The 27786-nt window shown below is 40.9% G+C and overlaps 1 protein-coding gene across 2 annotated transcripts in view; it reads right to left on the bottom strand.

Moving 5' to 3' along the window:
* cds1 (CDP-diacylglycerol synthase (phosphatidate cytidylyltransferase) 1) overlaps window positions 1-27786 on the bottom strand; it is a 130984-nt gene that overhangs the window by 17995 nt on the left and 85203 nt on the right. For both annotated transcript variants that reach the window (XM_087985802.1, XM_087985798.1), the window contains exons 4-6: window positions 23822-23919; window positions 14235-14374; window positions 8149-8207 (exon numbers count right to left, since the gene is read on the bottom strand). In XM_087985802.1, the coding sequence (XP_087841928.1) occupies window positions 8149-8207; window positions 14235-14374; window positions 23822-23919 (297 nt within the window). The remainder of the gene's footprint in view (window positions 1-8148; window positions 8208-14234; window positions 14375-23821; window positions 23920-27786) is intronic.

The raw sequence follows: 27786 nt of genomic DNA, 5'->3' as shown, positions 1-27786 counted from the left end.
TGAACATGAAGGGAGTTCAGAGCATCTGTGTGTTGCTGATATCAGAGTTGAAGGCACAGGAGACAAGGGAAAATATCACCCTTCTCACTGGTCTCCAATAAGGGACAACTGCTTACAAGCCTTACTGTCTGGCCACATGTCCTCACATGGACAGTTATTAAAGTTATACATGCACCTCAAATGGCCAGAATAGTAGCTAAATCCATAGATGACACAAAGATAGGTAGGGAACTATTTTGTGAAGATGACGTAAGGAGCGTGCTGATAAATATAGATAGGCAAAAATTTGACAGATGAAGTACAATGTGGAAGTAGGTAAAATTGCACACTTTGGCAGGAAGAATTAAAAAAGCAGAAAACTATTTAACAGAGCTGTACAATTGCCACAAAGTGGTATTCTCTTGTATGAGTCATAAAAAGTTAGGATCCAGCTAGTGCTTAATCAATGTGGCTAAGGAGATGTTGTACTTTATTGTGAGAAGAATTTAAACGTAAAAGGATGTTATGCTTTACTTATAAAGGGCATGGATGAGACTACATCTCAAAAACTGTGTTATTTTGGTCTCCATTATATAAAGAAGTGATATAAATACATTACAGGTGGGTCAAAAGAGGTTTACTCTTGGTACCTTAAATTGATACTTGGAATGAATGGGCAAACTTACGAGAGTAGGTTGGACAGGCTGGGCTTGCTTCCACTAGAGTTTGGAAGAGTGTGGGGTGACTTGAATGAAATGTACACAATTTGGAATGATGCTGGTTCCTTCCTTGTGGCTATGTTCGGAACTAGGGTGCAGGGTTTTGAAATTATGGGTTGCTCTTTTAATACACAGATGAGATTTTTTTTAACTTCAGAGGTCTGCCTGCTTTTTGGAATGCTCTGCCTCAGTGAAGCAGAGTTAGAACACAGAACACTAGAAAAAGACAATGTGGTCGAGGAGAATACTGAAATACAGGCTACTAGACTAAATGGGATTGAGGTTGTAAGAAGGTGATGTTAGCAATTCCGCGAAGTGTGAAAATAGATAAGTCCTCTGGGCCAGATGGGATTTATCCTAGGATTCACTGGGAAGCCAGGGAGGAGATTCCTGAGCCTTTGGTTTTGATCTTTATGTCGTCATTATCTACAGGAATAGTGCCAGAAGACTGGAGGATAGCAAATGTTGTTCCCTTGTTCAAGAAGGGGAGTAGAGAAAACCCTGGAAATTGTAGACCTGTGAAATTACTTTGGTTGTGCGTAAAACATTGTAAAAGGTTATAACAGATAGGATTTATAATCAGCTATAGAGGAATAAGGCGATTAGGGATAGTCAACACGGTTTTGTGAAGGGTAAGTCGTGCCTCATAGACCTTATTGAGTTCTTTGAGAAGATGACCCAACAAGTGGAAGAGAGTAAAGCGGTTGATACGGTGTATATGGATTTCAGTAAGGTGTTTGATAAGGTGCCCCACAATAGGCTACTGCACAAAATACGATGGCATTGGAATCAAGGGTGATTTAGCTGTGTGGATCAGAAATTGGCTAGCTGAAAGATGACAGAAGGTGGTGAGTGATGGGAAATATTCATCCTGCAGTTCAGTTACTAGTGGGGTACCACAAGTATCTGTTTTGGGTCCACTGTTGTTTGTCATTTATATAAACGACCTGGATGAGGGCATAGAAGGATGGGTTAGTAAACTTACGATGACACTAAGGTCAGTAGAGTTATAGATAGTGATTAAGGATGTTGCAGGTTACAAAGGGACACAGATAAGCTGCAGAGCTGATCTGAGAGTTGGCAAATGGAGATTAATGCAGAAAAGTGTGAGGTGATTCACTTTGGAAAGAGTAACAGGAATGCAGAGTACTGAGCTAATGAGAAGATTCTTGGTGGTGTAGATGAGCAGAGAAATCTTCGTGTCCATGTACATAGATTCTTGAAAGTTGTCACTCAGGTTGATACGGTTGTTAAGAAGTCATACGGTGTGTTAGCTTTTTTGGGTAGGGGGATTGAGTTTTGGAACCAATGCTGCAGCTGTACAAAACTCTGGTGCGGTCACATTTGCAGTTTTGCATACAGTTCTGGTTATCGCATTATAGGAAGGATGTGGAAGCTTTGGAAAGGGTTCAAAGGAGATTTACTAGAAGGTTGCCTGGTATGGAGGGAAGGTCTTACGAGGAAAGACTGAGGGACTTGAGGCTGTTCTCATTAAAGAGAAGGAGGCTGAGAGGCAACTTAATTAAGACAGATAAGATAATCAGAGGGTTAGATAGGTTGGACAGTGACAGCCTTTTTCCTCTGATGGTGATGGCTAGCATGAGGGGACAAAGCTTTAAATTGAGGGGTAATAGATATAAGACAGATGTCAGAGGTAGTTTCTTTACAGAGAGCAGTAGGGCATGTTCTATGTTCTATAGAACAGTACAGCACAGGAACAGGCCTTCAGCCCAGCGTGTCTGGACCAACATGATGCCATTCTAAACTAATTCTACCTACCTGCACATAGTCTGTACCCCTCTATTCCCTGCTTGTTTATGTGTTTGTCTAAATAGCTCTTAAGTCTTGCTAACATATTTGCTTCTACTACTTCCCCGGTTGCACGTTCCAGACACCTCCAGCCCTCTGTAAAAACAAAACTTGTCTCCCACATCTTTAAATTTTTTCCCTTCTCAACTTAAACCAGTGCCCCTTAGAATTTGATATTTGCACCCTGGAGAAAAAAAATACTCCGACCATCCACCCTCTCCATGTCTCTCATAATTTTATATATTTCCTATAAAGTTGCCTCTCAGCCTTGACACTGTCACAAAAACAATCCAAGCTTCTCCAACATCTCCTTACAGTTAATACACTCCGATTCAGGCAATATCCTGGGAAACCTTTTTTGCATCCTCTCCAATGCTTCCACATTCTGCCTATTATGTGGCAACTAGAACTGCACACTATCCTCCAAATATGGCCTAATTAAAGGTTTATACAGCTGCATGAGTTGCCACTTCTTGTGCTCAATGCCCCATCTGATGAAGACAAGTTGCCATATGCTTCCTTTACCACATGCTGCCACTTTCAGGGAGTTACAGGCTTGCATCCAAGATACCCCACTATCTCAATGCTCCTAAGAGTCCTGCCATTTACTATATCCTTTTCTCTTGTATTTGACCTCCCAAAATGCATCACCTCATATTTGTCCAGAATAAACTACATCTGCCATTTCTACACCCAACATTCCATTGATCTAACCACCTTCCTTACCATCTACCACTCCAATTTTTGTTGTCTGGAACACCACATTCAATCAAAAAAACACCCCTCCACAACCGTCTTCTGTCGAGTACGACCAAGCCAATTTTGTAACCAATTTACCAACTCACTGTGGATCACATATGACTGAACCTTCAAGACCAGCTTACCATGAGGTTATGGAATATTTTAAGGCAGGGATAGACAGATTCATGTTAAGCAAGGGAATTAAAGGTCGTTGAAGGCAAAGTAGAAGGTGGAATTGAAATACAAGCATATCAGCCACTGTCTCATTATATGGTGCTGCTGGCTTGAGGTGTCAAATGGCTGACTTCTAGTCATATTTCATACATTTGTGTGTGCATACAAGTAGGCAGAGAATAAGAACACAACTAATCAAGTGGAAATGGGTGAATAGGTAGTATATGCTACCAAAGTTCTTTTTCGCTTTAAAAAGGGTGAGGGCATTCTGGCTGGCAAGCATTTATTATCCACTAATTGCCCTTGAGAGGACTGGCGGTGACAAGTCCAGTTGAGTTGCCGGTCAGTGGTCATCCACAGGAAGTTGATATCAGGGAATTCAGTGATAGTTAGATATCTCTTATTGGAAATGGTCACCGCCTGATGTGAAATCAACAAGTGTTTCTTGCCATATTTCAGCCAAAGCCTGGATATTGTCCAGGTGCTGCTGCATTTAACATGGATTGCTTCAGCACCTGAGGAGTTGTGAATGGTGCTAAACTTTGTACAATCATTCATGAACACCCCACTTCAGTCTTGATGATCAAGGCAAGGTCATTGACGAAGGAGCTGAAAAAAGATGAGCCTAGGGCACTACTATGAAGAACAGCTGCAGAGACTGACTGGGGCCAGACAAATTACCTCTAACAGTCACAAGCATCTTTGTATGAACCCAGTACAACTCTGACCAGTGGACAGTTTGCCCAGATTCCTGTTTACTCCAATTTTGCGAGGGATCGTTGATGTCACATTCATTCACATGTGCCCTGAAGCCATTGGCTATCACTTTTGCCTCATCTCTGAAATTCAGCTCTTTTGTCCAAGTTTGAACCAAGGCTGTAATGAGGTCAGGAGTTCATTGGTCCTAACAGAAACCAAACTGGCCATCAGTGAGAAAGTTATTGCTGAGCTGTTGTTAAGCAGATGTTAACAATTATTGGCTGGATGACATCGAGTCATAGTCATAGAGATGTACAGCATGGAAACAGACCCTTCAGTCCAACCTGTCCATACCGACCAGATATCCCAACACAATCTAGTCCCACCTGCCAGCACCCGGCCCATATCCCTCCAAACCTTTCCTATTCATATACCCATCCAAATGCCTCTTAAATGTTGCAACTGTGCCAGCCTCCACCATTTCCTCTGGCAGCTCATTCCATACATGTACCACCCTCTGCGTGAAAAGGTTGCCCCTTAGGTCTCTTTTATATCTTTCCCCTCTCACCCTAAGCCTATGCCCTCTAGTTCTGGACTCCCCGACCCCAGGGAAAAGACTTTGTGCATTTATCCTATCCATGCCCCTCATTATTTTGTAAACCTCTAAGGTCACCCCTCAGCCTCTGACGCTCCAGAGAAAACAGCCCAGCCTGTTCAGCCTCTCCCTATAGCTCAAATCCTCCAACCCTGGCAACATCATTGTAAATCTTTTCTGAACCCTTTCAAGTTTCGATAGGAAGGAGACCAGAATTGCACGCAATATTCCAACAGTGGCCTAACCTAGTGTTCTGCACAGCTGCAACATGACCTCCTGACTCCTGTACTCAATACTCTGACCAATAAAAGAAAGCATACCAAACGCCTTCTTCACTATCCTATCTACCTGCAACGCCGTTTTCAAGGAGCTATAAACTCCAAGGTCTCTTTGTCCAGCAACACGCCCGAGGACCTTATCATTAAGTGTATAAGACCTGCTAAGATTTGCTTTCCCAAAATGCAGCACCTCACATTTATCTGAATTAAACTCCATCTGCCACTTCTCAGCCCATTGGCCCATCTGATCAAGATCCTGTTGTAATTTGAGGTAACCCTCTTCACTGTCCACTACACCTCCAATTCTGGTGTCATCTGCAAACTTACTAACTGTACCTCTTATGCTCACATCCAAATCATTTATATAAAATGACAAAAGGTAGTGGACTCAGAACCGATCCTTGTGGCACTCCACTGGTCACAGGCCTCCAGTCTGAAAAACAACCCTCCACTACCACCCTCTGTCTTCTACCTTTGAGCCAGTTCTGTATCCAAATGGCTAGTTCTCACTGCATTCCGTGAGATCTAACCTTGCTAACCAGTCTCCCATGGGCAACCTTGTCAAATGCCTTACTGAAGTCCATATAGATCACATCTACCGCTCTGCCCTCATCAATCCTCTTTATTACTTCTTCAAAAAACTCAATCAAATTTGAGAGACATGATTTCCCACACACAAAGCCATGTTGACTATCCCTAATCAGTCCTTGCCTTTCCAAATACATGTACATCCTGTCCCTCAGGATTCACTCCACCAACTTGCCCACCACCGACATCAGGCTCACTGGTCTATAGTTCCCTGGCTTGTCCTTTCCATCCTTCTTAAACAGTGGCACCACATCAGCCAACGTCCAGTTTTCCAGCACCTCACCTGTGACTATCTCAGCAAGAGGCCCAGCAATTACTTCCCAGCTTCCCAGAGTGCTAGGGTACACCTGATCAGGTCCTGGGGATTTATCCACCTTTATGCGTTACAAGACATCCAGCACTTCCGCCTCTGTATTATGGACATTTTGCAAGGTGTCACCATCTATTTCCCTACATTCTATATCTTCCATATCCTTTTCCACAGTAAATACTGATGCAAGATACTCATTTAGTATCTCCCCCATTTTATGCAGCTCCACACAAAAGGCCACCTTGCTGATCTTGGAGGGGTCTTATTCTCTTCCTAGTTACCTTTTTGCCCTTAATGTATTTGTAAAAACTCTTTGGATTCTCCTTAATTCTATTTGCCAAAGCTATCTCATGTCCCCTTTTTGCCCTCCTGATTTCCCTCTTAAGTATACTCCTACTGCCTTTATACTCTTCTAAATATTCACTCGATCTATCCTGTCCATACCTTACAAATGCTTCCTTCTTTTTCTTAACCAAACCCTCAATTTCTTTAGTCGTCCAGCATTCCCTATACCTACCAGCCTTTCCTTTCACCCTAACAGGCATATACTTTCTCTGGATTTGTGTTATCTCATTCCTGAAGACTTTCCATTTTCCAGCTGTCCCGTTACTTGTGAACATCTGCCCCCAATCAGCTTTTGAAAGTTCTTGCTTAATACCATCAAAATTAGCCTTTTTCTCCAACTTAGAACTTCAACTTTTAGATCTGGTCTATTCTTTTCCATCACTATTTTAAATCTAATCGAGTTATGGTCATACTTGTCGGACTGTTGGTGCAATGAAGCTGCATCACAGCAATCCTTACTTTAAATAAAAATTGAGTTAACTAAAACATGCAAGTGCCCATTGTGGATAACAGTCTCTGCTTAATGGCCCATAAGCAAACAGTGTGCCAGAAAGTTTCATTAAGCTTATTCATGAAAGAAGCCACTACAGTATGGTAACATGTAGATGTTAGCACTGTGGAATTAAGTTCTAATAAAAGTTATCACCTTTAAGAGAAGAAAATTGAACAGAGAATCTAGAAGAAAAACAAAATGTTCTCACACAAGCAATGGAGCATCAATGTGATATATTAATATTCAAATATTGATGCACATCTGATTCATGCATTGATCTCCCATTGCATAAAATTCTCAATACAGCAATTATACAAATTTAGTTTATGATTTTCAGCATATGAAATCAAACACTGCAGAATCAAATTTGAAAAACACATCTTGTGTCAAGTATTGTGGCTGAACGATTAAAATTTGTTCAGAGTTTTATGATTTACTGAAACAAATGGGGTCTTGCATGAAGAAGTCTCACTGATAAGTAACAAAAGTTAGCATGCAGCTACACTATGCAATCAAGGAGTGTTTGGGGTAACTGGCTTCATTACAAGGAGAATTCAACAAGGATATTATGTTTCACTTCACTGTATAAATTGGGCCATACACTGACTGGACAGGTTCTTAATGTTAGATTAGTCAACACAGTTGAAATCAAGTTCAAATATCCATTTGCTGATTTTAATGATTTAATGTTTGGATTCCAAATTCAAACAAAGTGATTTATCAACCCAATACTAGATATGCAAAGAGGTTGAACTCTTCCCACCAACTTCAATTAATCCAAGTGGTCTCTATTTGCTATTTTACAGGTAAAGGCACCAAGTTTTGTCTTGCTGACACTGAACAGGAAAGAGTTTGAGTGAGTGAGATCATAGTTTTAATTTATATGCTTTCTTTACTCTTTATTACTAAGGATACAAAAATACACTTCTCTTGAACAATAGATTTCTGGTGTTTGATCTTGAATTTTAAAAATTGCAACTAATCTAGTCTAAAGTGGGACAGATAACTACTGCATATATAATACGTATTCTTCAACCTCGTAACAGAATCCTAACAAGCACCGCACTGAGATAAACCTTTCCATATGATTTTTATGACCTCCAAATAAAGCTGACAATTTTAGAATTTACATGTGCCAAATTACCAGTACATCTGTTCTGAGAGTCTGCACTGGTCAGGAACTGGGATCTCACTGTTCCATTTATTTTACTTAGGAGTTTTGGTATTGAGGCAAACAAATTTTTCTGTGTTAATCTTATATGAAGATATCAGACTTGGTAAGTGCCATTCGCCTCCCCCCCCGTTAGATCATCTAAATCTAGTTGGTCATTTACTGCAGAAAACATCTCTAAAATTTGTAGCACTGTGAAGCATTTCCCTACTCATTAACAACCACAAAGAAAATATTGCATACACACCATATAAAACTGCAGTCGATAATGCTTCTTCACCAAACTCAGAACAAACATGCAGAAACCTGTAAAATGATAGCAGGAAATATATTGGCCTTCATAATATGCAAAAATATACATGAAAATTATGGTGAAAGCTATTCTAATACACCATCTCATACAAATCTCTCAGGTAGAGGCAAATTTCATAACTTATTCATTATTATTAGTCATTCAAACCAATATTCAACCTAATTTTAAAAAGCTCACTGCTTGAATGACCATCATTTTAAAAATTACTTAACAGTTCATACTTTTTACTAACTGAAAATGTGTTACTGGAAAAGCGCAGCAGGTCAGGCAGCACCCAAGGAGCAGGAGAATCGACGTTTCGGGCATGAGCCCTTCTTCAGGAAAGGCCTTCTTCTCCTGAAGAAGGGCTCATGCCCGAAACGTCGATTCTCCTGCTCCTTGGATGACCTGCTGTGCTTTTCCAGCAACACATTTTCAGCTCTGATTTCTAGCATCTGCAGTCCTCACTTTCTCCTATACTTTTTACTAACACTTTATACTGTATCGAGCATAAGAGTACATATTTACCGATCTCCTCAATGTCTAGGGGGACGCTAGTGTGCTATGCTTATAAGTCACAATGGAAGTCACACATCTCACATCCCTGAAAATTGTAAGATGAAATCCTATTATTTCTTAATAATTTACAGTAACAAATTGTTCATTCAATGTCACCACTGTAGACAAAATCCTAATCAAAATTTAAATCAATTTAAACACCAATATTCTGAGGATCAGAATTTAACAGCAGACATCTTTGTGCAACTCTCTAAACACTGAAGTTGCTATCTTGCCATGTGCCTTCATGTGAAGATGCTCATTAGGGATTTGGCGGCTTCCCTAGAGGGAAGGAGGAAGGAAAGAAGAAAAGAAACAAACAATAAAACAAGGCATCATCACCCAGGTCTGTTTTCATGAACTAAATTCAAAATAAAACTGGAAGCTTTTTAGATGGCATCAGTTTCAGAGCAAAACAATATCACGGCGCAGCTTATTTGTCTATCCTTTCACTATTGCCACAACACACCTGGGTAAGTGCACTGATATTCAACCCCACTACTCCTGGGGTCATTACAATAGTTAAAATAATTAATCAAATTACCCAAAGTTCCCAATTTTTCTGTGTAATGAACTCAGGTTAACAGCAAGCACTGACCATGTTTCTGTACTTAAGAAAATACTTTATATTACAAAGAAATGAATTCTATCTACGGACAAATAGAATTATGAATTACCCTACAAGCTAAAATATTTTAAGGTATTTCCATTCTTTACTGTGCAGTCAGAAGGCAGCTGATAGAATAATTCTTTAGTCTTTCAGTAACTAATTAGCGGCAACAGCTTATTGCAAACAGTGGCAGAGAATCGTTAGTTACATTCCATCGTCATGACAGATGAAGCAGAGATTGTGGCATAAAGGTCAAGAAATTGAAAGGGAGTTGCGTTGGGAGTCCTTAACATTGATTCTGAACACAGTGATGACTTGTGACATCAAGTCAAACATAGGCAAGGAAACCTGCTGCTAAAGTCTGCGGCAAGTGGTCAGGGAACCAACAATAGAGAAAAATGACATTACTTCACAAATCTGTCTGTAGCAGATACTGATACTGTCATGGACAGACACAAGAGTGGTCACTGCACAGTCATTGTGAAGGTGAAGGCCACCATCACTTTGGGGATGCTGTCCATTGAATTGTGTGGCGCTAAATGGGATAGACTTTGAATAGATGTAGCAACGCAAAAGGTGCCAATGGGCCATTAGCAGCAGCAAACCTGAATTCTAACACAACTGTAACCTCACAGCCCAACACATATCCTACTCTATCATTACCGTCAAACCAGAGGACGATTTAATGAAGAATGCAGGAAGGTGCGCCAACAGCAGACATACCTAAAAAAATTAGATGTCAAACTGGTGAAGCCAAAAAGCAGCAGTACTCGCATGCCAAACAGCATAAAAAAGCAAGTGACAGATAAGGCTAAGCACTTCCATACCAATGGATCAGATCAAAATCTGCAGCACAGCCTCATCTGGTCATGAACACAATACAAGAGAAGATTCCATAAGAATCCCATCCTTAGTGATGGGTGAGTCCAGCATGTAAGTACACAAGATAAGGCTGAAGCATTCTGTATGCAGAATTATCAAGTAGTTAATGCCAGTCTTCAACCAATTCAATTCACATATTAGAAAGAAACAGCTGAAGATACTGAATCCAGCAAAGGTTATGGGTCCTGACAACACTCTGACAATAATATGAAATTTGCATGCTTCAGAATTCGTAGGACTCTTAGCAATGCTTTCCAGTACAGCTACAGCACTGGCTTTTACTCGACATTGGGCAAAATTAGAGTGGTGCTGGAAAACCACAGCAGGTCAGGCATCATCTGAGGAGCAGGAAAATTGACGTTTCGGGCAAAAACCCTCCATCAGGAATGAGGCTGGGAGCCTCGGGGTGGAGAGATAAATGGGAGGGAGTGGGGCTGGGGAGAAGGTAGCTGAGTGTGCAATAGATGGATGGAGGTGGGGGTAAAGATGATAGGTTGGAGAGGAGGGTGAAGCAGATAGATGGGAAGGAAGATTGACAGGTGGGACAGGTCAGAAGGATGGTGCTGAGCTGCCCAAAATTGCCTAATGTTCTGTAGGACAAATCCTGGCTGGCCAATTACTGCCCCAGTCAACTCTTAATTGACATCTTTCATCCCCTTGCAGACAACGTTATCAACAGCATTTTCCTAACTTACTCATGTTCAATTTGGGTTCCACCAAGACCATTCAGCTTCTGACTTTTCTTTTTAATTTCGAAAATATACTTTATTCATAAAATATTTTGATGATCTGTACAATTGGTCATGCCATACATATGTAAACATTCCATTTCTTTGCATACAGAGACAGAGTAATCATTCATATACACAGGTCTGTACGATTACTAACCACATATTTAGCTGGGCGGGGGGGTCAGCGGAGCCCCCTTACTGCATCGGTCCCCTGTGCTTAGGCAGGCAGACGTTACACGGTGGTCATTCCCCACCGCGCCTTGGCGGCAGCTGCCCCAAGCTTCAGCGTGTCCCTCAACACGTAGTCCTGGACCTTGGAATGTGCCAGTCTGCAACACTCAGTCGGGGTCAACTCCTTCAGCTGGAAGATCAACAGGTTTCGGACAGCCCAGAGAGCGTCCTTCACAGAGTTGATGATCCTCCAGACACAGTTGATGTTCATCTCGGTGTGCGTCCCAGGGAACAGACCGTAGAGCATGGAGTCTCGCATCACGGCGCTGCTCGGGACGAACCTCAACAAACACCACTGCATTCCTCTCCAAACTTCTTCTGCGTAGGCACATTCCTGAAGGAGGTGTGTGACAGTCTCGTCCCCCCCATAGCCGCTTTAAGGACAGCATGCGGTGCGGCTGAGAGGCTGGGCGTGCATAAAGGATCTCACAGGCAGAGCCCTTCTCACCACCAGCCAAGCCATGTCATGGTGCTTGTTGGAAAGTTCTGGCGATGAGGCATTCTGCCAAATGACTTTGACAGTCTGCTCAGGAAACCGCTCAATAGGATCCGCCCTCTCATTTTCCCGAAGGGTCTCAAGGTCACTACATGCTGACCACTTCCTGATGGACTTGTGGTTAAAGGTGTTTTTCTTCATAAACTTCTCCACGAAGGACAGGTGATACGGAACGGTCCAACTACTCGGAGCATTCCGCGGCAGCGAGGCCAGGCCCATCCTTCGCAACACCGGGGACAGGTAGAACCTCAGTACGTAGTGACACTTGGTGTTTGTGTACTGGGGATCCACGCACAGCTTGATGCAGCCACACACAAAGGTGGCCATCAGGGTGAGGGTGGCATTGGGTGTATTTTTTTCCCTGTTGCCCAGATCTTTATACATCGAGTCCCTTCGGACCCGGTCCATCTTTGATCTCCATATAAATTGGAAGATGGCCCGGGGGACTGCAGCGGCACAGGTTCTGGGAATAGGCCAGACCTGTGCCATGTATAACAGCAATGACATTGCCTCACACCTGATGACCAGGTTTTTACCCGCGATGGAGAGCGACCGTAGCTTTCATCTGCTCAGTTTCTGCCTCACTTTGCTGATACGCTCCACCCAAGACTTGGTGCACGCCCCAGCCTCCCCAAACCAAATACCCAGTACCTTCAGGTGGTCGGTCCGAACGGTGAGGGGGATCAAGAATTGGTCGGCCCAGTTCCCGAAGAGCATGGCCTCTCTCTTGCCTCGGTTTACCTTGGCTCCCGAGGCCCGTTCAAACTGGTCACATACAGCTTCTGACCTAATTGCAGGTTTGGTTCAAATATCAATTTGAGCTTAATTCCATAAGTGACAGTGACTGCCCATTACATCAAGGTCACATTTGACTGAGTGTGGTGTCAAGGGGGTCCAACAAAACTAGATTCACCGGGGATCGAAGGAAACTCTCTCCTGGCTGGAGTCATATCTGGTTAGAAGAAATCCTGCTGAAATTCTTCAGGATAACACTCTACACCAATCACCTTCAGTAGCTTCCCTCCAATAAGGTCAGAAGTGAGGACATTTGCAGACGAGTGCACCATTCACAATGATTCAAGATACTGAAACAATCCAAATTCAAATGCAGAAAGACCTGGGTAACATCCACTTATAGGATGAAAGTGGCAAAGCAATATTTGCACCAATTAAGTACCAGGAAAAGACCACATCCAACCACTGACCTTTGTATTTAATAGTACCATTATTGCAGAATTCTCCACAACGAACATTATGGGATCTACCATTGACCAAAAACTGAACTGGAGTAGCAGTATATATATTGTGGCATCAACAGCAGGTCAGAGGCTGAGAACTCACCTCCTGTATCCCAAAAGCCTATGCACCATCTACAAGGCACAAGTCAGAACTGCAATGGAATAGTTGCCTGCAGAAGTGCTGCTGCAACAACACTTGGAAGCAGCTCAACATCATCTGGTCAAAGTTGCCCATATAATTGACACTACATCCACAAACATTCTCTTGCTCCACACAGACGCTTAATGGAAGCAGTATATACTATGTACAAGATGCATTGCAGAAATTCATCAAGGTTCCTCAGATGACACCCTCACAAACCTACAACCACTACGATCTCAAAGGAGAAGAGCAGCAGATACATGGGAACACCATCACCAGCAAGTTCCCAAAGTCACTCAGCATCCTGAGTTGGAAATACGTAACCATTCCTTCAGTATTTCTGGGTCAAAATCCTGGACTCCCTCTCCAACGGCGTTCTGGATCTACTTAGACCAAATGGGCTACAAGGCAGTAGCACGGCACCACAGTCTCAGAGGCAACTAAGGGGCATGAATGCTACTCCAGCCAGCAACACGACATACTATGGATAAATAAAAAAAATCATTTAAGATAGGATTAAATTAAATCTAACTGAAAATGTTGGCATCTCAGTGCTGAACTTCAAAAAAGTCTTTCCAATTATTAAGCTTGTTTCCAATTATTAAGCTTGTTTTCATAATCTTCATATAAGTGAAGATCAGGTTTGGATTTGGTTTTAAACTTCAATTATCAAATTGCTAAGATTTAATATATTGTACCAATTATTGGATTAACCTGATATACAGCTGCACTGCGCACAATTTAGGGGCTTGAAGGTAAGATGAACTTCAATTGCCTTTGATTGCTTTTGATCATGGCTAAATAAATGGCTGAACTGTTGTTTCAGAAAAACAGCAACATAAACTTGATATATTAGTCATGCAAAATGTCAATCAGAAACTCCTTTCGCCAGACTAGAGGATGACAATTTTCTTTAAAAAAATTTTATTATACATATCATTAAGAGCTATAAAGGCCGTTTCAAAGTCACTGCTAAAAAAAGTGTACTTTGCAAAAAGCTCAGAACAACTGAACTATGAAAAAGTGGAGGTGTCCTGTTCAAAGAAAAGTCTACATTATTGTTTGAATCACAAGAAACAAGTTCAGGTCTACTGTGTACAGTAAAATCAATTTAAAGACTTACAATGTTGGAAATAAACTGAACTTTACTCACCTGCTAGGTACATTGCAAATGAGATGAAGCGGTGATAGCGGACCAAGAATTGAAGTGGCACTTCCCTTCGCACCAGACCACCAAAATAATCAGCAACTGTTTCTCCATAAAAGAAATAGTTTACACAGAGAAGAATGTACCTGTCAAAAAGGACAAGTATGCAAAAATATTTCATTTAAAATCAAAATGTTTCATTAATGTTTGATACATGGCTATTTTAAGTTGGACAATATTTTCAACTTGAATTTTCTTTAATTTCATACAGCTCGCTGAAGCTCAGTTTACTTGGCTTCTGACCTCATTACAATTTTGGTCCAAGCACAAGTTGAACTCCAGTGGTGTGGTGACAGAGTAACTGCTCTTAGCATCAAGGCCTCCTTTGATCAAGCATGACATCAAGATGCCTTAGCAAAACTTGAGACAATGGGATTCAGGGGAAAGCTCAGCTGTTAAAGCATACTTATCACAAGGAAGATGGTTTTGATTAAGAGCTAGGACATAGCACTTTCTCAGGATAGTGTCCTAGACCCAAACATCTTCAGCTATTTCATTAATCACCTTTCCTTATTATAAGATCAGAAGGAGGAATAATCACTGATGATCACACAATATTCAGCACTATTTGTGATACCTGAGATATTGAAGCAGTTCGCAAATATATGCATCAAGTCTGGGACAATATCCAGGCTACGTCTGACAAGTGGCAAACAACATTTGTGCTACTTAAGTGGCAAACAATGACAATCATCAACAGATAACCCAACCATTGTTCCTTAACATTCAATGGCATTAACATCATTCAATTCCCCATATAAACATCTTGGGGATTACCACTGAACACAAACTGAATAGGATCAGCTACATTAATATTGTGGCAGCAAGAGCAGGTCAGTGGCTCGGAATTCTAAGCAAGTAAATCACTTCCCATCTCTGTATTATCTGTCTAGCATCTAGAAGGCACAAATCGGTAACGTGATGGGATACTCTCCCCTTACCTTTTTGGGTGTAGCTCCAACAACACACTAAGTTGAACACCATCAAGGTCAAAGCAGCCCATTTGATTGGCACTCCAATCACCACCATCATTCACTCTCCTAACTGCTGACACACAGTACCACCTACAAGGTGTAGTGCAAGGCTCCTCTGACAGTACCTACTAAACCTGCATCCTCTACCACTTAGAAAAGCAAGGACAGAAAATGCATGGGAACCACCAGCTGCAAGTACCCTTCCAAGGCTCATATAATCCTAACTTGGAACTAAATCACTATTTGTTCACTATAATCAAGTCAAAATTCTGGAACTCCCTAATAGTACAGTGGACATCACAACAACCCCTGAGGTGCAGCAGGTCAAAAACACAGTTTGCCATCATCTTTCTAGGGCAATTACAGATTGGCACGGAATGCTGGCTTTAATCCCAGGAACAAAAAGTAATTGATCCTTGGAGGACATCATTCTATACAGATTCAGAGTTGTAGAGCAGCAAAACCTTCAGTCCAACTCTGCATGCCAACCAGATATCCTAAACAAGTGTAGTCCCATTTGCCAGCATGTGACTTGTACGCCTCTAAACCCTTCCTATTCATGTACCCAGCCAGATGCCTTTTAAATATTGTAATTGTACTAGCCTCCACCGCCTCCTCTGTATATGGTGAATTCTAAAGTTCACATTTACATGAGGTTGGTCCTCTGGTATTTCCCATCGCTTAGCAGGTACCTCTCCATTCCTCTTCAGATAGGCCTTAAACATTTACACTGTGCAAAAACTTATTCTCAATAGCTGTTTTTATTTTCACCACTTTTTTATCCAGTTCTGAAATAGCTAATAAAAAAACTCCACATGAAGTACAGACATCCTAAATTCAGATAGACAACGGTGTCTTCCAATTCATGATAGGAAAGTTGATAGTCATTTTCCTAACATTCCCTTTGTTTTGCAAACATTGACCTATAGGGGATTTACTCTATGTAGAGAAACAGCAATGCAGCAATGCCTACTTTTCTAAAACAAAATCTTCCCTGTACCTGTTTTGGTTACAGCTCAACCTTTCAGTTGGTGTGTGCTTTCCTTTTGCATTTGGCTAAAGTTAATCTTATATATTTTATAATTTGTATTTTTGGCATATTTAGTTTGAGTGTGTTTCACTGCATGAGAGCTGTACAAGCAAAGACGTATTTTTCACATTTTCAGCTGGATGGGTTTTAGCTCAACAAAATGAGCCCCTTACTTGCTACACGCAAGAAAGTCTACCTAATCCTTATAAGCTGCACATGAAGAGATGAGTACACAATGAATTTGCAATTATATCCTACTGTATTAAAATACAAAACCTTGTTACAATCAAACAAGCAGTGGGAGGGAGGGAGAACCACTCCATCCCCTCATTTGGTCACACCACCACAAGTATGGACCAGATGACCAAATGACTTATTTCGCATTTCATGTAATTTTAGTTGATAAAATCTATAATACTGAGGATGCAATGCAATTAGTGAAAGCAGTGCGCCAATTCAATGGGAAGAATATATGCTATAAAGTGCTCTGTTTGTCCAGATTGTGAGATGACTAGCATATTTCAGAAAAACATCAGCAGTGTGGGCTTGATTTGTCATCTGACAGATATATATGGAACCTCTCTCCCCATCCCACCTGAGAATGGGAAGCAATGGTAAAACCCCATTTAAAAACAACACAGGATGAAGCATCGGTAAATGATGAGCCAATAAACCATCTTCAGGCAATGCACTCATGATGATGATACAAACTACCGTCTTTTGCACTCAAACACGCATTTTACACACTGTTTCTTCTGCTTCTAATAGCTTTTCACCACCCCCCCCCCATTTTAAAATGTTCTCTAAATTTTTCTCAATCTTCTCAATCCTGATTAAACATCATTCCTTGATCAAGAAAACTGTGAAACTTTGTTTGAAAGCAATTGCAAATAAAATAAGTTAGTTGAAACTTTATTGCTGGAACAGCACAGCAGGTCAGGCAGCATCCAGGGAACAGGAGATTCGACGTTTCGGGCACAGGCCCTTCTTCAGGAAGTTCAATTGTGCTTGTTCTATAATGATAATCCTCAGGTTTATGCCAATGAACTTTAAAAAAAAAATAATAAATGCTAAGAGATTTAAATATCTTGACAACTAGACAGTTTCCTTGATAGCTTTGAGGAGTCTCTGCATTTTTAACATGTAAGCATATCTACTGTGCCCGAAACGTCGAATCTCCTGTTCCCTGGATGCTGCCTGACCTGCTGTGCTGTTCCAGCAATAAAGTTTCAACTTTGATCTCCAGCATCTGCAGACCTCACTTTCTCCAATAAAATAAGTTAAACAACTGGCATGGGAATATAGGATGGCCTACAGACATATAGAGCTAAATGTAGTCCCCGGTTAGAGAATCAAAGCTCAGAAAATTCCTCGCTTCGCAAAATTACTCAAATGGTCTATTTCTCATTTAGGTATGTGTGAATGGAATTTAGGCCCAAGGTGGGCTATATGAAATACCTTCCTCTGTGACTGAAGAGGTCACTACATCTCTATATTAAAAAAATAAAACAGCTCTCCTAACATCTAACATACACCCCCTACCACTGTACCCATGCCATCTCATGGTCCTCCAAAAAATCCTTATCTTTCCTCATAACCTCCATGCCAAGCTATAGCCCTCGAGGCATTAATAATCTCCCTGTCAAACTATACACCATCCATGTTTATTGGTGTCTCACTTCCTCCATGCAATACTGTCCTCTACCCACCCCAGCTACCCAACATAGCTCTTAACAGCCCTATGCCAACACAACTAGACTTTGCTCTTTTGTCCTCCACGCCAACTCATTCAGTATCCGTTATGGCCAGGCCTCAGAACCAATGCAGAGATGTGACAGAATAAAGTTTTCATGCCTATTTACGATTTCACTATGCTCACATGATAAACAATGAGAAATGTAAGCAATTACATTTAAGCTCCAAAACATAATTCTTAATAAAAACAATTACATTCATGATTTATAATAAGTACTAAATAATCTTTTGAAGCTTTCAACCACACTGAACTGAAAGGCACCTCAGTGTTAATTGCAGGTTATAAGTTCAATTGTGCTTGTTCTATAATGATAATCCTCAGGTTTATGCCAATGAACTTTAAAAAAAAAATAATAAATGCTAAGAGATTTAAATATCTTGACAACTAGACAGTTTCCTTGATAGCTTTGAGGAGTCTCTGCATTTTTAACATGTAAGCATATCTACTTTTAACCCCAGAAGTGCCTCTGGACATCTCCCAAATAGTATCTAACATCACCAAATAACTCAGAGTATTAGACCTGCTCCAGAGAAGTCCTTAAGATGTATTTTGGACATCCCATTGGTGAAAATTGGATCAGTTGCTTGAAGCCAGCCCCACATTAACATGTACTAACATATGCCTACAGTTCAAGGAAACAAAGTACATGCTGAATCTATTCACCCCAACAAAGAGGATGGCTGCTGCATCTGGGTGGGAACTTCTAGAATAAAGACTCAGCCACTGCTCTGGCTAGATTGGATACCCACTTACCTCAGAACACCACCAGCACCAACACACCTGCCCCCTCCCTCACCTCTATCTTCATGGAAATTCATGCTATTAACTCAAAAAAGCTCTTTGTAGTTGTTATATCACTGGACTAGTAATCCAGAGACCCAGGTGAATCATTGATTGGGATGGGTTCAAATCTTACCAGGATGTCTGGTGAAATTTGAATTTAATTCCAGATTTATTAATTGAATGTCTTAGTAAAGGTGACCATAAACTACCATTAACAGCTGTGAAAATCTCTTTGGTTCATTGATGTCTTTTGGGGAGGAAATTTGCCATAATTACTTGGTTTGTCATAGTGTTATTCCAGAACCACAGCAATGGATCATCACTGCCCTCTGACATGGCCTAAAAGTCACTCCATTTCAAAGGCAATTAGCTATGGGCAATAAATACTGGTCTTGCAAATGATGTCAACTTCTCAAGGAAGAATAAATTTTAGTAGACCATGATCTTGCTTGTGCATCCATAAACTATGAAATAGTTGTCCAAATTCATGTGGGAACATTTATGAGTCAATGCTTACATCCCTTGAGACACAGTTACAGGGGGATAAAAATGACCAATTATAGGAGATAAAAATGCTCAATTTTGGAGAAAGTGTTGAAATATTATTGAACTGAAATAAAGAGCAAAACAAGCCTCTGAACTTTAACATCAATGATACAGCAACAGCATTGAACTGGAGCATAATTTACAATGAGTTAATTTGATGCTTCACTTCTATTCCTTTGTATCACTAGTTCCTTTATGTCAACCTGATAAATTTTACAGTCACTTCCAAATTGTTATTATAATTATTACCTAAGTGATTCAACTTAAAAATATGAATTTACACTTTAATGAAAATCCAGAATATGAAGTAGAAAATACTGCCGGCTGGCTGTATTTTTCAAACCCAGAGATACAAATTTGACAGCATACTAAATTGCTTTCTTTGCATATAACAATAGTGAATTGGGTCCTCTCATGATCATTCCTAAATTCTTTTGAAAGAATATGTTATTATATGAATAAATTTATTGTCTGTAAATTTTATTAATTTGAAACGCATATAAAGAAATCTCCAAGTTCTAACTTAAAGGACACAAATCTAAATCATTCTATGTTTAAAAAAAGGGCTGGAGAAACTCAGCAGGTCCAGCAACTTCTATGGAGTGAAAAGCAGAATTAATGAGTTCCAGTGATCTTTCGTCAGAACTGAAAGTAGCTGGGAAATGGATGGTAGTTACGCTGATGACAGGGTTGAGTGAATGGGGTTGTGGTTGGGAAAGAGTGAGTCAAATAGATGGACATGATACCCAGAAACAGAGAGGAAAAAATGGAGAAGCAGACAAAGGAATTGCCAAGACAGTATACTAAATGGGTGGTAATGGATAATGCAAATAGTTGAAGAAGGGTTGGCTGTGCTGGGAAAAACCCATATAGAACAAGACCTGGGGTTGATGCAGTGGTTACTGAACAGAGTAGATTACCTCTTCCTTGAACGTTCACATAACACAGCATAGACTTTCTCAACTTCAAGTAACATTCTTGGTTTTAGGCAAACACTTCTGGTCCAGAATAAACTAGACATTGAGATAATCTATCTCTTAACATGCTAAACTACTCCCCTTCTTTAGGAACAACTGGTTTACATTTACATCTTTAGCCAAAGACTTCTTCAAAACTAATACCAAAATAGTTTTCTTCAAGCTATGGGTGTCTGCCCTAAGCCAAACAAGCACTTCCGGAACCTTCTAACTTAAGACCATTGCACAACGGTTTACCCTGTTCTCTTGTAAACTCATCCAATAAAAACAAATCGCCAAAATTATTTAGGAAGTTTCTCTCGTACTATGCTTTTTAAAAAAAAAGCAAGGCTAAAAAATACTTACAAGTTGGTCGTTAAAGGAACCATGTCTGACAAGTGAAGTCAGGGACAGCATAAAAGCAATAGAGAAAGCAATGTGGTGAATATTAATGGAAGCCAGAGGATTGGGAAGCCTTTTAAAAAAAAAAGCAGAGGACAACTAAAAAAGCAATAAGGGGAGAGAAGATATAATAGCAGGGTAAGCTAGCTAGTAATATAAACAGAAGATTTCAATAGTTTTTAAAAAGTTATAGAGAGGCAAGAGTGGACATTGGACCACTGGAAAATGAGGCTGCAGAAATACTAATAGGAAACAAAAAAAAAGCAGAGGAACTGAATAGTTACTATGCATCAGTCTTCATGGTAGAAGACACAAGTAAAATATAAGAACTTCAAGAGAATCAAGGGGGCAGAGTTGAGTGTAGTGGTCATCACCAAGATGGTGGTACTGGGAAAGCTGAAATGTCTGAAGGCCGATAGATAGACTATACTCCAGAGTCTGAAAATGGTAGTTGAGGAAATTGGAGAGGCATTGGTGGTAATGTTTCAGGAATGAATGGAGTCAGGGAGGGTTCCAGAGCACTGGAAATTGGCTAATGTAACACCACTATTTAAAGAAGGTTTGGCGTTAAGAGACAGGAAAATATAAGCCGGTTAGCCTGACCTTGGAGGTTGGTAAGAGTTTAGACCACTTTATTAAAGAGGAGATTGCGTCATCCTTGGAAGTGCATGGTAAAATAAGGCTGAGTCAAGGGGAAGGCATACCTGACAAATCTGTTAGAATTTTTTGAGGTGGTAAAATTCAAGTTAGACAAAGGAGGGTTAATGAATGTGATCCATTTGGATTTTCAAAAGGCCTTCGGCAAGGTGCCACATAGGAGGCTGTTAAATAAGAGCCCATGGGTGTTAGGGGCAATGTATTGGCTTGACTAGAGGATTGGTTGACTGGTAGAAGGCAGAGAGAGGGGATAAAGGGGTATTTTTCAAGATGGCAGCTGGGACTAGTAGAGTTTCTCAGAGGTCAGTGGTGGGATCACAACTGTTGAGATTATTCATTAACAGTCTGGACAAAGGAACTGAGGGCATTGGTGCTAAGTTTGCAAATGATACAAAAGATAGGTGGATGGATAGGTAGCATTGAGGAAGTGGAGAGGCTGCAGGAGGACTTGGACAGGTTTGGAGTGTGTACAAAGAACAGGCAGATAGAATACAAATGTAGGAAAGTGTGAGGTTTTGCACTTTGGTAGGAAGAAGAGAGGCACAGACTTTCCCTATTTTGGGAATAGTCTTCGGAAATCTGAAACACAAAGGGACTTGAGAGTTCGAGTTCAGAATTCTCTTAAAGTTAATATGCAGATAGGAAAATAGATATAATGTTAGTATTCGTTACAAGAGCAGAGTACAAGAGCAGGGATGCACTGGTGAGGCTGTATTAGACTCTGGTCAGACTGCCTATGGAATAATGAAAGCAGTTTTGGGCCCCATTTCTAAAGGAGGATGCGCTGGCATTGGATGGGGTCCAAAGTAGATTTACAAGAATGTTCCCTAGAATGAAGGGCTTGTCACGAGGAGTGGTTGAGGACTCTGGGTCTGTACTTAGAGTTTAGAAGGATAAGAGGGGATCTGATTGAAACTTAAAGAATATTGAGAGATCTTTCTGGGCGGCACGGTGGCACAGTGGTTAGCACTGCTGCCTCACAGCGCCAGAGACCCGGGTTCAATTCCCGCCTCAGGCGACTGACTGTGTGGAGTTTGCACGTTCTCCTCGTGTCTGCGTGGGTTTCCTCCGGGTGCTCCGGTTTCCTCCCACAGTCCAAAGATGTGCAGGGCCAGGTGAATTGGCCATACTAAATTGCCCGTAGTGTTAGGTAAAGGGTAAATGTAGGGGTATGGGTGGGTTTCGCTTCGGCGGGTCAGTGTGGACTTGTTGGGCCGAAGGGCCTGCTTCCACACTGTAATGTAATCTAAAAAAAAAATCTAATCTGGATAGAGTGGACTTGGAGGTGAGGCTTCCATTGGTAGGAGAGACAAGGACCTGAGGGCAAAGCCTCTGAGTGTCAGGGCAACCCTTTAGAATGGAGAAGAAGAGGAATGTTCTCAGTCAGAGGGCAGTTCATCTCTGGGACTTATTGCCACAGAAGGCTGTGGGGACCAAGTCTTTGAGTGTCTTTAAGTCAGAGATAGACAGGGTCCTGATTAGTAGGGGGAATCAGGGGTTACAGGGAGAAGGCAGGAAAATGGGGTTAACAGATCAACTACAATTGAATGGAGCAGCAAACTTAATGAGCCAAATGACCTAATTCTGGTCCTATATCTTCTGGACTTATTGCCTTCATGAAGACAGACAATATCTATCTGCCACTGTTAAAATCAAAACTTTAAAATAAATTACATTAAAACAAATACATAAATCAAACACCTTACAATCTATCATATTGTGAACAACTTTCATAGATGTCTTCTTTTAAAGATAAACAGTGCAAGTCTGTCTAACCATTGTTCACAGCCACAACTTACAACACAAGGGATCAGCTCCTGACTGTTCAAGATTATTTCCAACTCCACAGTACTATGTAGTTTCACTTTGATGTTTTTCAAGTTAAGTTCTGTGTTTTGGTTCAATAATTCAAAATTCCACTGAATCTACTAAATGTTTGACTATTTTGGGAACTTTATCTATTCAAAATCAAGACCTGAATCTTCTAATACAAGCCATTTGTCAATCTCCATTAGTCACTATTGCGCCTTGGGACCCTGTAAAGATCTTGATGGCAAGATGATATGTATTTATAAATTAAACTTCTGATTGCCTGCTTTATTCTAGCTGGATCACTGCTCAATTCCCTACTACAGTACGGTCAAATGTGATACCCAGAGGTTTGGGCTTTTGCCTTGCAATTAACTTAGATTTTCAATATGTTTACAGTGACAGCTGTGACAAAAGATGCACAGAATTATAAAATGAAGGAAGGAAAAGAGACAAAGCCACAAGTGGCACTGCTATTTATTAAGATATTTTTATTTAAATGCATGTTCATGACTTTCCTACTACATTTTACAGTGAAAGCTTAATAAACGTGACTCATCATTTCCCTCGCTCTTCTACAAGTAATAAAAATGCACTGTATTTATTTTGACCAAACTCACCAGCTCAATGTTCTGAACCAAGGCAGTTCATAAGAATGATAAACTCTGTAACCAATTGTGATGATCTCATGAAAACACTTGATTTGAACATAGAGAACCTAAAAGAGAATATGAAAAATTGGTGCATATTCAAAATTGATTCTAAAATATTTAATCACTCCAGTTACAGAAATAATCCATCTATCGCTTTCCCACCCACCTTTCCCCCAAGCCCCACCCTCCCTCCCCTATTTATCTCAGCCCCTTTCCTCCTCCATATTCCTGATGAAAAACTTGTGCCTGAAACGTCAACTCGCTTGCTCCTCAGATGCTACTGGACTGGCTGTGCTTTTCCAATACCACACTTTGACGTACTTTCGCTGAGCACTTTGAAAAATTGATTTGAAGGTCCTCCACTGTTCGTCAACTGTCCCACCATAAAGTCTTTGCTTCTAGTCTACTTTAGCCAAGTTCCCCCTCATGCTATTGTAGTCTCCTTGGTTTAAGCACAGGACCCTGGTATTGAATTTTATTTTCACACTTTCTATCTGGATTCTAAATTCAACCATACTGTGATCACTCCTTCCAAGAGGATCACTAACTATGAGATCATTAATTATTCCTGTCTCATTACACAGGACCAGATCTAGGATAGCTTGCTCCCTCATCATTTCCAGTACATAGTGTTCAAGAAAATGATCGCGGATACAGTCAATGAACTCCCTCAAGGCTACCCTGACCAACCCAGTTTGACCAATTGTCGTGCAGATTTAAATCCCCCATGAAAATTAGATTTTTACAGGCATTAGCTTATTCTTTGCTTATTGTCCACTCCAATGTGATATTATTTGGTCGCATATAGACTATGTCTATCAGTAACATTTTCTTCTTGGAATTTCTAAGTTCATCCAAATGGATTCATCTCTTACCATATCATCTGTTACTATTGCCTTGATGTCATCCTTGAATATCAGAGCTACACCACCTCCCTTTCTTCCTGTCTGTCCTTTCAAACAGTCTGATACCCCTGGATATTTAACTCTCAGTCGTGATCATCCTTAAACCATGTCTCCACAATGGCTCATTCACAATGATGTGTACCATTAACTCATCTATCTTGGTCTGAATGCTACGAGCATTCAGGTAAAGCGCCTTTATGCTAGTTTTTAATACCCTCCATGAATTCTGACATCTCCATTAATAATATTTCTTGAGTTATCCTTCCTTTTAACTTCTTTCATAGTCTGCCAATGTAGTTAAACACTCCTGCACACACGCTAACTTGCTGCTTTTCTTTCTATTTACCATCATACTTGTTGTTTTTCCTTTCCTTCCCCTGATTCACGAGTTTAAAGCCCGAGTGAACAGCCTATTTATCCCTTTCACTAGAACACCAGTTCCAGATCAGTTCAAGTCAAGACTGTCCCATTATTACAGATCCCTCCTATTCCAAACCTGATGCCAATGCCCCATGATATGGAAACCTCTTTCCTACACCACTCCTTTAGCCACATGTTTATTTCCATAATTTTCTTAATCCTAAGCCAATTCGCCTGTGGCTCAGATAGTTACCTGGAGATTATACGCTTTGAGGATCTGTTCCAGAATTTTGTTCTTTGTGCTTTACAATACCCTAACAGGTCCTCCTTTCTTGCCTATGATGTTTGTCCTGATGTGGACTACAACAGCTGGATCCTTCCATCCTTTTCCAATATCCTTTCAAGCCAATCAGAACTGTCCCATACCTGGCACCAGTCGGGCAACATACCATGCAGGACTCTTGATCCTGCTTACAAAGGACACTATTTATCCCCCAATTATAGAATCCCCCTACAACTACCACTTGACTTTTGGTCCCCTCGTTTGAATGGCCTCCTGTACTACGGTGCCATGGTCAGCTGGCTCATCCTTCCTGCAGTTCTCTTCTTCGTTCACACAGGGAGCAAGTACCTTGTACCTGTTGGACAAGGTCAAGAGGTGAGACTCTTCTTCCTGCCTGACTTGCAGTCACACCGTGCTGTCCCTGGCCACTGACAATTTGTGATTCTTAATAAACCAGGTATGACTGCCTCCTGAAACAAAGCATCCAGGTACTTTTCCCCCTCCCGGATATGCCGCAGTGTTTGAAGCTCAGATTCTAGCTTATCAACTGTGAGCCAGAGTTCCTCGAGCAACCAACACTTGCTGCAGATGTGGTCACTGCAGTTCGCAACAGGATCAGCCAACTCCCATATCACACAGCTACAGCACATCACTTGCCCAGCCACCTCTAATTAGTTAATTAACTAGCTAGTTAGTTAATCCCGATTAGTTAATCTAATTTGTTTTATAGTGTCTTTTTCCAAATCTAGGACAGATTTCTTATCAGCCAATCAGGTCACAGCTGTCCTGTGACATCACTTTTTCAGTTTGGTTTCAGTTACTCCCTGCATTCCCCACTGCCAGTTAGTTATATATTTACAGCACTGCTCTAGGCTCTGAAAACAAGGCCATGAATCCAGTGGTCATATAAACTTACAGCTCTGCTCCATCAACTCAGAAAACAAGGCCTTGAATCCCTCAGTTAGTTAGTTATATACTTACAGCTCTGTTCCACCCTCTGACTCCAAAAACAAGGCCACACAACATCCTCTGCCTGAAAAAGTTGCCCCTCAGGTCCCTTTTTAATCTTTCTCCTCTCACGTTAAATCTATGCCCTCTAGTTTTGGACTCCCCTATCCTGGGGAAAAGACCATGGCTATTCAACCTGTCCATTTTGTTTATGAATTTATAAACCTCTAAAAGGTCACCTCTCAAATTCTGACACTCCAGGGAACAAAGTCCCAGCTTATTCAGCCTCTCCCTATAGTTCAAACCCTCCAATACCAACAAAATTCTTGTAAATCTTTTTCAAACTGTTTCAAATTTAACATCTTTCCTATAGCAAGGAAACCAGAATTGAGTGCAGTATTCTAAAAATGGCCTCACCAATGTCCTGTACAACCACAACAATGACGTCCCGACTCTTATACTTAATGCACTGACCAATGAAGCCAAGCATGCTAAACACCTTCACCATTTCATCTATTTCAACTCAATTTTCAAGGAACTAAAAACCTGCACCCTTAGGTCACTGTTGTGTGAGATTCTTGCTCCTGGGGTAGACAATGGCACAGTCAGCAGGGAGGATGTGCTAGCTGACAACAGCAGCAAGGTACAAAATTATTCAAGTAGGGGAAGAAAAGAGAAATGTAACAGTAATAAGGCAAAGCATAGTTATGGAAATAGACACTATCCTCTGTACCAGAAGCAAAGTCCCAAAGGCTATTTTGCCTATCTGGTGCCTCTTCTGAGCCGTAGACGAACTTGGATTGGGAGTGGGAGTGGAAGTAGTCGGTTGTCTTGGTCCATCAAGGTACCAACGGCATAGGTAGGACTAGGAAAGAGATTCTGCTGATTGACTAAAAACAGGGCTAAATTAAAAAGGAGAACCACAAAGGTAATAATCGATTTTTACCCAAGCCACATGCAAGTTGATGTATGGCAAATAAGATTAGAGAATTACTGAATGGTTCAAATATTGCTGTGGGAGAAATGGTTCCAATTTCAGGGTCACTGGCACGAGTATTCAGAAAAGAATTGTGCCATTGGGACAGGGATCATTTGAACCATGCTGCGACCAGTATCCTGGGGAATCATTAACTAGGGTTGTAAACTAATTAAACTAATCAATGGGAGTATGGGAATGGGAAAGGTTCATTTGAAGGCAAGTTTAAAACATCAAAAGAAAATGAGAAAGCAAAGATGCAGGATAGTGTCGACATGAGTGATAATCATTGTGCGACTAGAAAGGCAGAAATGTTATAAAGCTGCATGTGGAAGAGGTCAGTAAAAATTACAACTAGAATAAGTGAAAATGGTCAACACCTCAGGCCCTTTATTTGAATGCATGAAACACTGTAACAAGATAGATAAATTGATGGCACAAATAGAAATGAATGCACATG

Source organism: Chiloscyllium plagiosum, unplaced genomic scaffold (assembly GCF_037043375.1).
Source record: "Chiloscyllium plagiosum isolate Xiang-an unplaced genomic scaffold, Cpla_swu_hap1 HiC_scaffold_1, whole genome shotgun sequence".
Lineage (NCBI taxonomy): Eukaryota > Metazoa > Chordata > Chondrichthyes > Orectolobiformes > Hemiscylliidae > Chiloscyllium > Chiloscyllium plagiosum.
This window is presented reverse-complemented; position numbering and strand designations above follow the sequence as displayed.